The sequence below is a fragment of the Amphibalanus amphitrite genome, unplaced genomic scaffold (assembly GCF_019059575.1).
Source record: "Amphibalanus amphitrite isolate SeventyFive unplaced genomic scaffold, NRLGWU_Aamphi_draft 000643F_arrow, whole genome shotgun sequence".
Classification (NCBI taxonomy): Eukaryota; Metazoa; Arthropoda; class Thecostraca; order Balanomorpha; family Balanidae; genus Amphibalanus; species Amphibalanus amphitrite.
Genome location: NW_024882137.1, coordinates 49,817 through 66,252, shown reverse-complemented (window position 1 = coordinate 66,252; position 16,436 = coordinate 49,817). Strand labels below are relative to the sequence as shown.

At 53.2% G+C, this 16,436-nt stretch overlaps 1 protein-coding gene across 1 annotated transcript in view; it reads left to right on the top strand.

Annotated features, from left to right (window-relative positions):
• LOC122363854 (dual specificity protein phosphatase 1-like) overlaps positions 1-16,436 on the top strand; it is a gene marked incomplete at its 3' end in the record, with an annotated part of 117,430 nt that overhangs the window by 65,290 nt on the left and 35,704 nt on the right. Inside the window, exons 3-4 of the mRNA XM_043333647.1 lie at positions 8,267-8,519; positions 10,775-11,016. Coding sequence (XP_043189582.1) covers positions 8,267-8,519; positions 10,775-11,016 — 495 coding nt within the window. The remainder of the gene's footprint in view (positions 1-8,266; positions 8,520-10,774; positions 11,017-16,436) is intronic.

The window sequence follows — 16,436 nt, the reverse complement described above, 5'->3', positions numbered from 1 at the left end:
TGTCAGCCATAGTGACTGTGGCTTACACCGAACCCACCCTTACGGCGTTGTGACCGGTGACCCCGACCAGCAACAAGCTCTGCTTAGCTGGAAGGGTTCATCCGGTCACACATGACCTTTTGCAGAATACTGACCAGAACCTGTGCTTTGTATGTATGTATGTGTCCCTTTACTAACCCTGAATGAGTGTTCTTTTACATCATAAAACATGGTATTGGAAGTAGTGATTTAGTCTCCCGCTGCTTTCAGCGGGGACATCTTTTGCCCTGTTTTTTTTTTTCTTCTAACTAACCAGACTTCCTCTTACCGACTGGCTGCTTATTCTGAGTTGTTTTCCGTTTCTTAGCAGGGAGTGCCGCGACTTTGCCATTTTATGTTTTCTCTGGTGGTAAAGTAAGGTTCTGTGAGTCGCTGGGCTGAGGGAGGGGGCACTCCTGGTCACCTATTAATGGGTGGCGGTGTAGTTAGAAAAAAAAGAGCTGCGGCGTGGCGGCCGGCGGCGGCCGTTTCGCGGCGCCTGGGAGACTGCCGGCGCGGGACGGTTCCGACTTTGCATTGCACTAAAACCTGTCATCTGCTCGGAAAAGTTATTATAGCAAAATTTTCATTCAAGTGAGGAATAATCCAAGGGCAGGAAGCATGTATGTTTGCGTGCATACTGTGCTAGCCAAGAAACTGCATTAGCACTTAGCAGATACTCGCTAATATCAGATCCAGCCATGTCCAAACGCATTCCACGGGATGTGTTTCTGATGCGTCAACAATATTTATCGTTCGAGGGCGGATACAGTTGTAACAATACAAAAATATTTTTGCACAGCTCTATTTCTTGAATGATTATCTTCAACGCCTTATTCCTAGTTAAGCTAATTAGTCCATCCTGGTTGAATAAAAAAGGCGATTTCGCCAAAAGGTCGCGGAAAACCGACCGAGAACGGCCGCGGTCAACGTTAATTTGGGCATGTAGACTCCTAAAAACTCGCATTGGGGCTTGGGTGGATAGGGTTTCCCAGGTATTGGCTCCAAAACAACGTATTCGGCTCCCAACTATACGTCCAAGTGATCCGCCTCATTCCTAGTTAAGCTCTAATTAGATCGTGACTCATAAGTAGCGAAAAAGCGACAAAAAGCATGAATTTCCCTATGGCGGCGGGCTGCCGAGTTGCCAGACGGCGCACCGGCTATTTCCACTTTTGACACACCATGCAGTTGGTATCGGTTTTTTGATATCGGTATACCAAAAAGTCGGTATCCGATTGACATATCTAACTCTTACGTTATCCCTCAAATGTTAAATGTCAAATGTCACATGTAAGACGCTAGATTTCCTTACCTCAGATGTCAGCAGGAGCCCTCCCTCCTCCTCCTCCTCCTCAGGTGTCAGCAGGAGCCCTCTCTCCTCCTCAGATGTCAGCAGGAGCCCTCCCACCAGTGACGCCGATTTCGGTTTTAAGCGCAATCACGTGACACACCCCAGTCACGTGACCTAGAGGTGCGCTTTCAATAGACAGAGTGCGCTTATATCGAACCGAGAGTTGTACGCAATTAAAGACAATAAACGTGCTCAGTTTAACCTGCTCTCTTCAATAAAGCGAGATAAATGTTTCATAATGCTTCGGTACCAACGATATTGCCAATCCATCAAACATTGTAGTCAGGAGACGATTTGGCATTCGACACTTTTTCGAATTAATTCGGCGTTAGAATTGCACATATTTTAACAAATTGCGCTTTACAACAACAGTCGACTGAGCCGTCCGAGCGCACCCATTCCATCTGCGCCGGCAGGCGACAGAAACCGCCAGTGGCGGAATCAGGGAGGAAGGGGGGGGGGGTAAGAAAGTGGGGAAGAAGTAGCAAATGGCTTGTGGCGTCCGAAGCTCAATAAGAGCCTAGGTACTCAACCGGAGCCGGAGCCGTCCACAAATCTACGGCTCCATATCTTCTTTGAATTGGGCTGCCTAATCGTAGGCTATGACTTCATTGGTGGTTGATTTATTTCAGCCGAATGTCATAGTCATGAGCTGCTGATCGCATGTCTCTGGTCCATCTGCATTCTGTAGTTACTATCATGAAATACTCGGGAAACTTTGCCCTATTATAAATACTGTGGCTGTTGACGGCGTTCGAGTGTGAAACCAAAGGCGTTAATGACGTAGAGGAACTTCAGTGAAAATGTCTCCCAATTACTCCAGTGACCTTGACTCCAGGGTGGTGTTTCACAGCAGATCGCTGAGTGCGCTGCGCGCGTCGGCGCGTTGGGTTTCCATGGCAATATCAACAAACTTCACTCTGACGCTAAGCTATGACGTCATCGCAAAACGCTAGCGCGCCGCTCCGCCAGCACGCTAGCAGCATTCGCACTCAAACCTCTGTTCTCTTTGTACTTGGTTCCTTAGGACCTCTGTTCCAAACGCGATTCATCATAAGCTAACAGATCGCTCGCAACGTCATTCGAGTGACGTCAGGGGTATGCCTTAGCTCCCAGCGCGCGCAGCGTCGGGCGGTGTGACAGGGGCCAGGGCCCAGGACAATATTCATTAATCGGTTTATCGTCCAAGGCCGTATATTAGGGGGTTAACTCGTCAGTAGGTTTGTTTACATTTGCTCAGCTGACGAAATGACGTCAATGGTCGTCCGCCCCGCAAGGATCAGACGGCCGCACACAGTAGGTAGGTACAGCCCACCGCTAAAGTAATGTAGGGTTTTACTAATCTCAACGATTGGCTTTGACTGGCGATTGTTTAATGCGGAGTGATCGAAAAGAAGATGTGAATAGCTAAAATTGCAGCTGCAAAGGTGACGATACATATAAGCTACATTCAAAGTTTCATTGTAGTTCGGCTAATCGTTCCTAAGCTTCAGAAGCAGAACATACCCATGACTGAAACCCCACATTACTTCTGCTGTGGACTGTATGTACATAACGCGGGCACAGGCAACAATCTCATCGACCTTATCTTGATAGAAAACACAACAGTAAAACGCTCTAAATAGGGGCGCAGCCAAGGGGGGGGGGCACACTGGGCTTTAGCCCCACCCCCCAAATCTAGTAGGCGCCCTCACTGGATGGCGCCTTCCACGATCATTTCGGGGCGCCGAAGGCGCCTTTCTAATGTCCAGCACTCTAGGCGCCCTCGACGGTTAGCCATTGCGGTACACCATGCGGCACTGGCGCCCAGGTTTACAATTTTATATCTCTTTGTGGGTGAAGATGCACCCACAATCCTGAACTGCCAGACATCCACCCCCAATCTCCTGACCATCTAGCACCCTGGCATCAGCTTCAGCGCCCTTCTGTCTGTTCGGCGCCCTTCTGATCTGTCGGCGCCCTTCTCGCCATTCAGCGCTCTTATGGCCTGCCGGCGCCCTTTTCACATTCGGCGCCCTCTGGGCTGACCAGTCGGCGCCTTCATGGTCCTTACCACACAGCATCCTGATCTTTCTGCGCCCTCCACACTTGCCAGCGCCCTCCTGACCTGTCAGCGCCCTCCTTATCGTATTATAGCGCCCTCCTCACCGTACAGCGCCCTTATGGGCCCATCGATAGCGCTTCGGCGATAGGTACCTATCGCCTAGAGGCTGCAATGGGGCCCTTAGAGTACGGTGTCAGACCCCCCAGAGGCCGGTGTTAGACCCAAGGGTCAGCGAAGGGCCTCAAAGGGCAAAGGCCCAAGGTAGGGCCCCAGAGGCTGATGTGGGCCTTCAGAGGCAAGTGCGTGACGCCCAAAGGTAAGGCTTGAGCCCCCCAGAGAACATAATAGGGCCATCAGTGGCCGGTGTAGAGACCTCATAGGCCAGTTTGGGGCCCCTCAGAGGCTAGTGTGGGGCCTCAGGTGTCGGTATGAGGCACTTAAAGACCGTTATGGGTCCTCAGAAGCCGGCATCGATCCTTCAGAAGCCAGTACGGGGCCCTCAGAGGCACATAAGGGTCAGTTTGGGTCCCAAAGACAGAAATGGGAGTTGGGATCATCAGAAGCCGGTGTGGGACTTTTAGAGGCTGGTTTGGGTCCTTAGGGGCAAAATTAGGGCCCTCAGAGACCAGTACAGGACCTGCAAAGGGCAGTTTGAGACCATCAGAAACCGAATTGGGCACTCAGAGGCTAATGTGGGTCCTTTGAGGCCAGCATGGGGCCCTCAGAGGTTAGCGTGGGGCCCTAAAAGACCAACATGGGCCGGCGTTGGGCCCCAGAGGCCATTAGAGGGCCCTCAAAGGCTAAGATGGGCCCTCAGAGGCCGATGCGGGCCCTTAGAGGCCGGCATCAGGTCTTCAGAAGCCCGTGCGGGGCCCTCAGAGGCTAAGGTGAGTCCTTACAGGCCAGCACGGGCCATCAGAGGTCAGTGTGGGGCCCTAAAAGACCGGCATGGGCCGGCGTTGGACCCCAGAGGCCAACAGAAGGCCCTCAAAGGCCAAGATGGGCCCTCAGAAGCCGATGCTGACCCTTAGAGGTCGGCATCGGGTCTGCAGAATCCAGTGCGGTGGGCCCTCAGAAGCTAATGTGGGCCCATACAGACCGGCATGGGGCCCTCAAAGGTCAGAATGGGACCCTAAAAGACTGGCATTGGCCGGCGTTGGAACCCAGAGGCCAGCAGAGGGCCCTCAAAGGCCAAGGTGGGCCCTCAGAGGCCGATGCGGACCCTTAGAGGCCGGCATGGGGTCTTCAGAATCCAGTGCGGGGCCCATAGAGGCTAATGTGTGTCCTTTCAGGCCAGCATGGGGTCCTCAGAGGTCAGTGTGGGGCCCTAAAAGACCGGCATGGGCCGGCGTTGGACCGCAGAGGCCAGCGGAGGGCCCTCAAAGGCCAAGATGGGCCCTCAGACGCCGATGCGGGCCCTGAGCGGCCGGCATTGGGTCTTCAGAATCCAGTGCAGGGGACCTCAGAGGCTAATGTGGGTCCTTACAGGCCAGCATGGGGCCCTTAGAGATCAGTGTGGGGCCCTTAAAGGCCGGCATGGGCCGGCGTTGGACCCCAGAGACCAGCAGAGGGCCCTCAAAGGCCAAAATGGGCCCCCAGAGGCCGATGCGGGCTCTTAGAGGCCGGCATCAGGTCTTCAGAAGCCCGTGCGGGGCCCTCAGAGGCTAAGGTGGGTCCTTACAGGCCAGCACGGGCCAGCAGAGGTCAGTGTGGGGCCCTAAAAGACCGGCATGGGCCGGCGTTGGACCCCAGAGGCCAACAGAAGGCTCTCAAAGGCCAAGATGGGCCCTCAGAAGCCGATGCGGGCTCTTAGAGGCCGGCATCAGGTCTTCAGAATCCAGTGCGGGGGGCCCTCAGAGGCTAATGTAGGCCCATACAGACCGGCATGGGGCCCTCAAAGGTCAGAATGGGACCCTAAAAGACTGGCATTGGCCGGAGTTGGAACCCAGAGGCCAACAGAAGGCCCTCAAAGGCCAAGATGGGCCCTCAGAAGCCGATGCGGACCCTTAGAGGCCGGCATGGGGTCTTCAGAATCCAGTGCGGGGCCCATAGAGGCTAATGTGTGTCCTTTCAGGCCAGCATGGGGTCCTCAGAGGTCAGTGTGGGGCCCTAAAAGACCGGCATGGGCCGGCGTTGGACCCCAGAGGCCAGCGGAGGGCCCTCAAAGGCCAAGATGGGCCCTCAGACGCCGATGCGGGCCCTGAGCGGCCGGCATTGGGTCTTCAGAATCCAGTGCAGGGGCCCTCAGAGGCTAATGTGGGTCCTTACAGGCCAGCATGGGGCCCTTAGAGGTCAGTGTGGGGCCCTTAAAGGCCGGCATGGGCCGGCGTTGGACCCCAGAGACCAGCAGAGGGCCCTCAAAGGCCAAAATGGGCCCCCAGAGGCCGATGCGGGCTCTTAGAGGCCGGCATCAGGTCTTCAGAAGCCCGTGCGGGGCCCTCAGAGGCTAAGGTGGGTCCTTACAGGCCAGCACGGGCCAGCAGAGGTCAGTGTGGGGCCCTAAAAGACCGGCATGGGCCGGCGTTGGACCCCAGAGGCCAACAGAAGGCTCTCAAAGGCCAAGATGGGCCCTCAGAAGCCGATGCGGGCTCTTAGAGGCCGGCATCAGGTCTTCAGAATCCAGTGCGGGGGGCCCTCAGAGGCTAATGTAGGCCCATACAGACCGGCATGGGGCCCTCAAAGGTCAGAATGGGACCCTAAAAGACTGGCATTGGCCGGCGTTGGAACCCAGAGGCCAACAGAAGGCCCTCAAAGGCCAAGATGGGCCCTCAGAAGCCGATGCTGACCCTTAGAGGCCGGCATGGGGTCTTCAGAATCCAGTGCGGGGCCCATAGAGGCTAATGTGTGTCCTTTCAGGCCAGCATGGGCCCTCAGAGGTCAGTGTGGGGCCCTAAAAGACCGGCATGGGCCGGCGTTGGACCCCAGAGGCCAGCGGAGGGCCCTCAAAGGCCAAGATGGGCCCTCAGACGCCGATGCGGGCCCTGAGCGGCCGGCATTGGGTCTTCAGAATCCAGTGCAGGGGCCCTCAGAGGCTAATGTGGGTCCTTACAGGCCAGCATGGGGCCCTTAGAGGTCAGTGTGGGGCCCTTAAAGGCCGGCATGGGCCGGCGTTGGACCCCAGAGACCAGCGGAGGGCCCTCAAAGGCCAAAATGGGCCCCCAGAGGCCGATGCGGGCTCTTAGAGGCCGACATCGGGTCTTCAGAATCCAGTGCGGGGCCCTCAGAGGCACTTAAAGGCTAGTCTTGGGACTAGAGAGACAGAAATGAGGCCACCAGAGGCCGGCGTCAGGCTATCAGACGCCGGATGGGCCCCTGAGGCCGGTTTAGGGGCCCTTAAAGGCCAGTGGAGGGCCCTCAGAGGTCAATGTGGGTCCTCAGCGGTCAATGTGGACGCTTGACCGCCACTGAAGGGCTCTCAGAGGTCAGTGTAGGACCCTCAAAGACTGGTATAGGAGCTGTTAATAGCTGGCGTGGGTTTCTCGAGCCTCGTGACAATCGAATACGGGCCAGGGCCCCATACGGCCATGGGGGCCCATCGGTTGTTTTGGGGGGGGGGGGGCAAATGATATGATGCCCCCCTGATTTGCCTTTTGGGGGGGCATGGCCCTGATGCCCCCCCTGCGACCGCCACTGGAGCCGTCCGCCTTGCATACACCTATGCATTCATATCTCGGCCAACACCGACCAGCTGAGCGCCACACGGACACATTTGGCAGCACATACACCAGTGCGAAGGAAATCCCCTCCGCTAATACTTTACGCATAACAGGCCTAATGAAGAGGGGTCCCGCGCAAGCAACAGGTAAGTATGTGCATAGAGTAAATACAACAAAACTGATCGTTAACATCTAAACATGCTAAAGTATAGCATAAAAGGCATTAAATCCACAAAACCAGTGGCTGAAGCCGCCTCTGTCAAGTAAATTGTGCCGTCAAGTGTAAGTGCAATGCGCCCAAATCAAACATAAAAGTGTCTGGAAAGGGCGCATATGCGCTCGGATCATACTGCAGAGTGTCGTAAAATGGCGCAGTGCGCTTTTATCTGACTCGGTAGTGTCGTTTTTAGGCTAAGTGTCTGATAATTGCGCCTGAAGTCGACTCGGGAAAATTATTCAAACAGGTATTTCGAGAAAAATACAGTGTTAAAAGCAAAACAAAAGCTGTCGGAATGCGTTTTCCAAACACACCTATCAATTAAAAGTGTTTGGGTCACCTTCAGGTCATTATTTAAAAAAAAAAACTTGTTCACCGAATTCCAGCTCAACATCTAGGTAAGGTATACGACACCCACTCCGTCTTCGCGGCAAAATCCTTCATCTGAAAATTCAAGTACATATGGTTGTGAGTGTGATGTACCAAATGTATGCATTATGCATCAGAAATGACGAGCGAGAAAATCTCTTTCAAATGAGCATCATTTTTTAAAGATTGGTTACGAAATAAACGAATGAGAACAGAAAAACGGAAAGTGCTCGACCACTCAGGCTCCAACAGGACTGTTGAATACAGGCGCAATTTACCCACGATTTGTCGCGAATGAGCGCAGTTTCACCGCATCGTTCTGCATCGCGTTTTTCTCATTTGTGGCGGAATCAAACAGTGTCCTGATACTATCACATATTCCGGGGGGCTAAATTTACCTCTTTTCTTTGCAGCGAGCTTCCTAGAATGCATAACTTTGAAGATTTTGCGACATGAAAGAAATGTCGTATTTCAGCGCAGTTTGAGTGTGCAATTTGCGGCAACTGTCGCTTTTAAGCGCTGTCGTTTTATTTTGCGCAAAGTCGAATTCGAGCGCAAAAAAGTCGAATGAGGGTTGAATCGTATTCCCTCCTGCTCCTCCTCCTCAGGTGTCAGCAGGACTACAACCGGCAGCACGTGATGCTGGCCCGCTGGCGCGGCGCCCAGGACCTGGACGCCGCCGAGCTGGCCGGCCGCAGCCACGTGGTGCTGTACGACGACACCTCCTCCGGCTGGGAGGACGCCTCCGACACACTGGCGGCCGCGTTCGGCGCGCTGCGGCGCCGCGGCCTGGCGCCCGTCTGTATCAGCGGCGGCTTCGGCGCCGTCCAGGCCCGGTTCCCCTACATGCTGACCTCCAAGGTGGGTCTGGTCCTACCACATGCTGACCTCCAAGGTGGGTCTGGTCCTACTGCATGCTGACCTCCAAAGTGGCGGTACTATCTATGAGCAGTGCGGGTGCAAGCGGAACCACACGTAAAAAGGTGTTCCCGGAATGTTGTGTGTAAATGTAGTCTCAGCGGAATAGTGTTTCGATAGGGTTACCCGCGTGCTCCGCAACGCGAAGAAGGGTTATTTTTGACCAGTGGGTATTGGGTTGGTCTGTGTCGATTTGGTTGGTATCCATTTCGTTCGATTTCTTTTGACGGCCAAGCATTTTGTAATAAAACAAAAAAGATACATCGCATCGAGGTGCCCGTGTCGTATTATCATGCGTTCTACTTTAGAATGATTCGAAAACTGACGTGAAGTCTTTTGAGGGCCATCGATGAATTCCGGTAAAAATGACAATGTAATGGTTTGGAACATTTACATTTTTATGGATACTGTTGCTAATCATGCAAAAATGAAGAGTGAATGTTGGACAGAATTGAATGTTCTATCCAATGGTACCATATTCAATTGCCAAAGGTATCAGGTTATGCAGCAAACCCCGTGTGATTAATAAAGTGGCACAAAATTGACAAACACCATTTTCTCCTGTGATTTGCACCACCTTGATTTGGATCAATCAGCTTTTCACAATTTTTATATGAGAGGCGGTACCTTTCTCTTGCAAATAGGCGTTGATTCAACTCGCTCCATTTAACGGTCACCTAAAAATAAAATTAATTCCAAAATCCCTCAAAAACCGCAATTTTTCAAATAAAAGTGCCCTCTCCGGTGCACGTGGCGCGTGCTATCCTCTGCATTGCACACCATTCAATAGCCCGTTCAATTCTGTACACGATGCTGTTTTCCCCGTGCCGGTCGGACCCCTGGTCACCAAGATATTGCACGGGAACTGGACCCGTGTCGGCCAAAATTAGCCGTTTTCGCCCGATTTCGCACGACGATTTATACATGTAAAGTCTATGACGCGAATTTGCACTTTTTGAGCACGCGCCACGCGCTCCCTATCAATCCGATCGAGCTGAGACCCCTCAAAGGCACGTCGCGCATCCTTGATCTATAAGTTGTGCAAATTTCACCGGGCTAGGTGCAACGGTCTGGCCTGTAGTCCACGCAAAGCACGACCAAGTCGGGACCTCGGTAACGGACAGACGCACCCTCCTCAAATAGTAAGATAGATAGATATGGCCTTGGTGTTCCGTAATGATTGGGACAAGCATAGTATTAGTAAATATACAGTGACCAGATCGCTTCTTTGATAAAACACTGCCACGTCGTGACGTCACGCGACTCCTAATCTCCTCTCAGTTTGACGTCATAGGACTCTCCATTGAGTATGTCTGCTGCCACTGACGCCGCTCAGTGTGGTTACCAGTACCTATCTCGTGTAGTGCCCTGTTGCACCTGGACTGTAATGGTTCCCTGCCTCACAATGAACATGCAGCCGTTCCCAGTGGCTCCCTGTGTTTCCCTCACCTTTGAATGTATGCTGTTGCTGCAGTACTTTTCTCTGGATCGTGCACTGGTTCCCTGTGGTTGGTTCCTGCAGTGGTTCCCCGCTGGCTGCTTGTCGTTCCCTGTGGCTGGTTCCTGCAGTGGTTCCCCGCTGACTGCTTGTCGTTCCCTGTGGTTGGTTCCTGCAGTGGTTCCCGCTGGCTGCTTGTCGTTCCCTGTGGTTGGTTCCTGCAGTGGTTCCCGCTGACTGCTTGTCGTTCCCTGTGGTTGGTTCCTGCAGTGGTTCCCGCTGGCTGCTTGTCGTTCCCTGTGGTTGGTTCCTGCAGTGGTTCCCCGCTGGCTGCTTGCCGTTCCCTGTGGCTGGTTCCTGCAGTGGTTCCCCGCTGACTGCTTGTCGTTCCCTGTGGTTGGTTCCTGCAGTGGTTCCCGCTGACTGCTTGTCGTTCCCTGTGGTTGGTTCCTGCAGTGGTTCCCGCTGACTGCTTGCCGTTCCCTGTGGCTGGTTCCTGCAGTGGTTCCCGCTGACTGCTTGTCGTTCCCTGTGGTTGGTTCCTGCAGTGGTTCCCCGCTGACTGCTTGTCGTTCCCTGTGGTTGGTTCCTGCAGTGGTTCCCCGCTGACTGCTTGTCGTTCCCTGTGGTTGGTTCCTGCAGTGGTTCCCGCTGACTGCTTGTCGTTCCCTGTGGTTGGCTTCTGCAGTGGTTCCCCGCTGGCTGCTTGTCGTTCCCTGTGGCTGGTTCCTGCAGTGGTTCCCGCTGCTCCCGCCGGCAGGTGCTCACCATCAACACGTTCCGCACAAAGTACCTGCAGTGGTTCCCGTCGCTGGTCGAAGACGAGCTGCTGGTGGGCCGCGCCGACCAGGCCACCAACCCCAATGTAGTCTGCGAGCTGCGCGTCACGCACGTGGTCAACCTGCTGCCGGCGCCTCTGCCGCGCGTGTTCGACCACATCACCTACCTGGCGGCGCCTCTGCGCGAGGGGCAGGACCAGCAGCTGTTGAGTATGCTGCCCAGGTGAGACCGGGGGAGGGAAAGAGAGGGGGAGAGAGTGTGAACTGAATTTAACTCATGCGAGACGGAAATAATAAACCCCAAAACGAAAAGGAGAACTTAAAACAACTTAGGCCCAGAACGTACTGAATATATTCAATTAAAATACATAGCACTAAAATTCAAACAGGCGCGTGATTAAAAGCCGACTGTACCATCAGCATATCCCCCTCTGATCATCAAGATCATCGCATCGTCATTGGTAGGTAAGTCTGTCGGGTGGCTGCCTCAGCCTTGTGCTACGCCGAAGAGTTGGCGGCGAAGGAGCGGAGACATCGGGCCTCCGTCAGAACTGTCTGGCCGAACAGCACCACTATTCTGAGTGGGCTCTTCGATGCACGTGACCTCACTCGAGACAACTATCATTGGATGTGCTAGTCAAATCGTTATCGGTGGAAAAGTATGGCGTGGTCACATCAGCTGCTCCCTGAGACCTCGGAGCAGGTGTCACCTGCATGGTCGCCCATGGCGCCGGAGCGGTGATGTACAGCGGTACGTCCATCTCAGTCGTCTCTGATGGCCTGTCTTCTGAGCCATCAGTCTCTTCTACGACCTGACGGTGCCGCAGATCACGGACGTGCCATGGTGTTCCGCCCACTTCCACGACCTGTGGAGATACGACTCTGGTAACCACGCCAGGCTTGGATTTCTCGGTGCACCTGGTTCCTGGTTTCCTCATCCAGACATTTTGGATGATGATGTAAATAATAAACCAAATTATTACAAATGAATTCAAATATATTCAAAAAGACAATGCTACTCTTTTTGAATATATTTGAATATATTTGAATGCATTTGTAATAATTCGGTTTATTATTTACATCATCATCCAACCTGTCATGGATACTCAACATCCAGACATTGTCCCCTACACAATATCTAGCGATAGCATCTGCATTTTCTTCTTGTCGAACAGGGGCCAGATCAGGAGGAATCTCTTATGTCGCATTGCCTGCCGGGTGCCGAACGCAGTCCCGCACCGGATGCCGATAAACGCCACTCGCCGGTGCACTCGTTCTAGAGCTGGCGTCTTTCGGAGTAGCATTGTACAGGTGCACAGCCTCTGCAATCGAGCACTGTTTCCTTGCGGCTATTACTTTTACAGCCCTATGATTTCTCTCAACTATTGAATTGCCACTGGGCCGGTACACCGCCGGCGGAACCACCGGAGGCGGAGACCCCATCGGGACGCGAGAGCGGCAAATATCCGACTTCTAAACGCAGTGTCGTTATCTGCCAACAGCTCAACTGGAGAACCTCTCTCGTAGAATATGTCGGCCAGTCGTTCTACGACACAGGCTGCGTCCATTCTTCTCAGTGGCCGCCATAGACAGAAACGAGACGGCCCACAGTCAATTACGGTCAAGTACGACTGACCTTTGAAATGCGTAATATCAATGGCCAATCGCCACCAGGTTTCTGACACTTCCAAGCTTCCATGCCGCCACTTAACTGGAGCTGGGTCGACTGATCGGCAGATTTGGCATCGCCTCACAACCAATTGCGCCATCTTACGAGTTACTGAACGGTTAATCTCGCGGCGGGCAAAATATAATGTTCGTCGAACCCCAGGGTGTCCGGCATCTTGATGTGTGCGGGCAATTGACGACAGTAGATTTTGCTCAGTCGCTGTGGCTGCAACAGCCGTGACAGGTGCCACACTCGGGGCATTTCCTATCATGGGCATGATTTCTTCCTGTTTGGCATCCCCACCTCGAAGCCAGTCCGAGGGAACGCGTGTTAGAACATCAGCTCGATTTTCTGCAGAATGAACGAGCTGAATGGATAGGGAAATGCCCATTTCTTCTTGCAGCTGCCGTATCAAGTCAATCCGACGGCGGATTAACATCTCCCCCTGAGCCTTCGTTCGGAGCCTGGCGCGACCCGTGAGCGCATCTTCTACCCAGCGATGGACCGTGGCCGAATCAGTTTTAAGCTGGACAGTTTTCATGCCCCAGACTATAGCAAGGTTGATTCCTCGTACCATCGCATCCAATTCAGCCATATTTATATGTGCGGTGTCTTCGCGCCGCAGCCAGCAGGCGTCTTCTATGACAGCTCCATCTTCTGTTTCTATAACGATGCCATTAGCAATTGAGCTCGCGTCTGTCCATCCCACGGCTCTGTCACCCGACACACACCACGCCCCACGGGCCGGGTCATCGCTGGCCAACCTCCGAGCTACGTCATCAACGTGCTCACGAAGCCTTGCGTCATTCGTCTCGTCGTCCCAGCCCTGGGTGAGGGCGTTCACGGAGCGTTTTAACCAAGCTGCCGCTGGACGTAGCCACCCACCGACGGGTAAATGTCCCACAAGTCTGCCACACCACGAAAATATGAAACGGCGGGTCATTTTTGACGGAGGATCTCCGATGGCATTATCCCTCGTCCAGCAGAGCTCGTCTTTGACGGTTTTGACTTTGAGGCCTAAAAACCGGGCGCCCTCGGTAGCACGTTGGGGTGGCTTACACTCAAGCCCAAAGTTCGCGAAGTGTGCTACTACGTCATCCGCGCTTACCATATCCTCGTTGACACACAAATCGTCAACATATGGGAGCACAGCCTGAACCATCTCTGGGCGCTGGGAGAGCACGGCACTGACTACCGCTTTCATTATATCATCGGAGCTACGTTCAAGCCAAATCCGACGCGCGTCAAGGCATACCGCTTGCCCTCTACAATGACGGTCTGGTACGGCCATAATCGCTTTTTCGTCCGTAGCTGTAGATAGGCCTTCTTCAGGTCGACTACCGCTACACGTTTCCCGTGCCGTCGTGTTCTGCACAGACGTCCGCATCGGCGGTGTGCGAGGTAACATGCAGGTTCAGTTCCCGGTAATCGAAAACGGGTCTTATCTTTGCCTTGCTTTGTTGTTCCACCGCCATGAGAGGAATGAGACCCAGCGCAGGCCCAAGAGACTTTTCATCGTAAGGCAATAGCCAGCCTTCTTTGATCCACGACTTCAGCTCAGTAGTAAATTCGTCGCGCATATCGTCTGCAATATGATACTCCGCGACGTCATTTTTCAGCCATTGTGGGCCATTCCTATTCCTCCATTTCCATGACACAGTCCAAATTTTCTCATTGGGATTGAATCGCGCCGTAAAATCCGCCGTGTCGACCACTAGAGGCGCTGGGATACTTTCCGTTGCAAGACACATACTTGCTCTTGGCACAGTCGTCTCTGTCGTGCCGCAAAACCGCAACTCGGAGGGCGTGAGCACATACACGCCACCTAGCGCCATTATTCCTGACATTCCCAAAATCATGTCCAGTCCCAGCGGATGCCGATCGACGACCAAAGCCGCTAGTTGAGCACTTGCTGCACGTGGCACCCGCACGTGTATGCTGCACACTCCGCAGCACGTAAATGGGTCGCCACTCAACGTGCGAACGACCGTTTTCCTCCTCCGATAAACCCTGCAGCAACCGCTATATATTATATTGTCCGTGCTTCCCGTATCTACCAGCACTGTTCGCTCCTCCCCATCGACAAGGAGGCGAGTCACAGGTAGAGCGCCGGCGCCCACTACTGGTCGGGAGACGACGCCGGCGCTGATGCGGCGCTCCCGGTGTCGTTTCCCGACTTCCTTACCGGACATTGTGGCGATATGTGATCCGTAGCCCCACAGGTCCAGCACCGCCGTAATCGCCGTTCTCCACGCCACGGGGGACCACGAGCTTCTCGCCCTCCACGCATGGCTGCCCCTGCCGCCGTAGTGACGCCACGCTCATCCTGTAGAACTGCGCGGACCCGCGCCAGTGCGCTGTTCAGAGTCAAACTCTCCGCGCGAGTTCCAGCTCTGATCGTCTGCCGGACAGTGTCCGCACTGTGGGGACTTTGTCCATCCTAGCACGACTTAATTCATATCGTACCCTACGCTACTTTTACTAGCTTTATTTCGCCGTCAAATGGTTGGGCTAATGGTTACTGACCCCAGACAACATGGTTGGCTCCTTTGTTGCATCCATCCCTCCCCCCACCCCTCCTCATAGACTTAGCACTAAGTCGTCTTCGGCTAGCAATGCATCGTGGGCGTGGAAGCGTTCAAGAAGTGGAATGAAGCTACATTGTTTTTAGAAATAGGTATTTGCTCATGCTTAGCCCAATAATCAAAAGGCATTTCGGACTTAACCTTGTGAAGCCTTGCACTTGAAGGGGAGGGGGTCGAACAGATCCTCCCCCTCGGTTTTTCGCAACTTACTCAAGCAAAACGTGGTGGAACGCGACGAAACTTTTTATACCTTGGAGTCAGTCAATTTTGTACATGAACTGAAAAGTTCATGACCTTGACTTTCATAAGTTTTGACATATGACCTGTTTCTCCCGACCAGGTTAGGCTGCTATCGATTTGGCGCATGTGAGCGCACATTATCGGCGCTTGTTGTGGTTGCTAACGCTCCAACATATGAAATGCTGTTTGTTCCTGGCATTTTTGAGGTCATTTGAAGGTTAGGTCGAGGTCATTTAGCTTAGATGACCTTATTTAACCTTTCCGAGTAAGCATTTTTCTAGATGAGTGCTTGAAGATAATTTCGAATTTAACACCCGTTAAAACCTTTAATAAGAAGTTTTGGTGCTTACGTAACCTGTTACGGAGCCATTAGTAGTGATTGACACCTGCCTATTATGGATAGACGGCAGGACACCTAATCGTCGGGCCTAGCCTGACCCGATCTTGCATGAATAAGATCATCATTGATCAAAACTAACATGAAATTCGTGATCACCACCCCCAAAACCTACCAAAACAAAACCAAAACCACTTTACGAAGTTATATCAGTTTTCGATTTGCCTATATCAAAGCTCTATGACTGAAGCTTCATAAGGTGAACATTGACTGTAGGAGCCAGTAATGTAGACGCAGTGTTGTTGTTTTATCCAAAAACAATATTTGGCGATGGAAAATAACAATGTCAACATGGTATCATCCCTCCCTCCCTCCTCCCAACCCCTACTGACCGGAAACCCCCCAGGCGCTGTGCCGCGGTCGGGTAACCCGCCGCGGCGCAGCCCGGCGGGGCGTAAGAAACCACGCGTCACCGTCTGCTTTGACATCTCATAGTGACTGGTTTAGGCAAATTTCGGCAAAAAATGAGAGTTGCCCCCGATGCAGAAATTATTGGAGAACATTTTGATATGTGTTTCCACGCGTACCACCGCGTATCAAACTTTGTAGGGTAACAGTTTGCTGATTCAACTCCCGGAATCAAAAGCATTTTAACATTTTTAGCATTTCCTTCGATTTTTTTTTATTTAGGCCTCCCTCCAACAGGCACTTGTGGCCCAATTACAGGAGGGCTCCTCCTCCTCCTGGCCCTTGTTCCCACACCCCCCAGGCTACGGCTGAAGTGGGAGCCTACCCCACACCTGGTGACACAG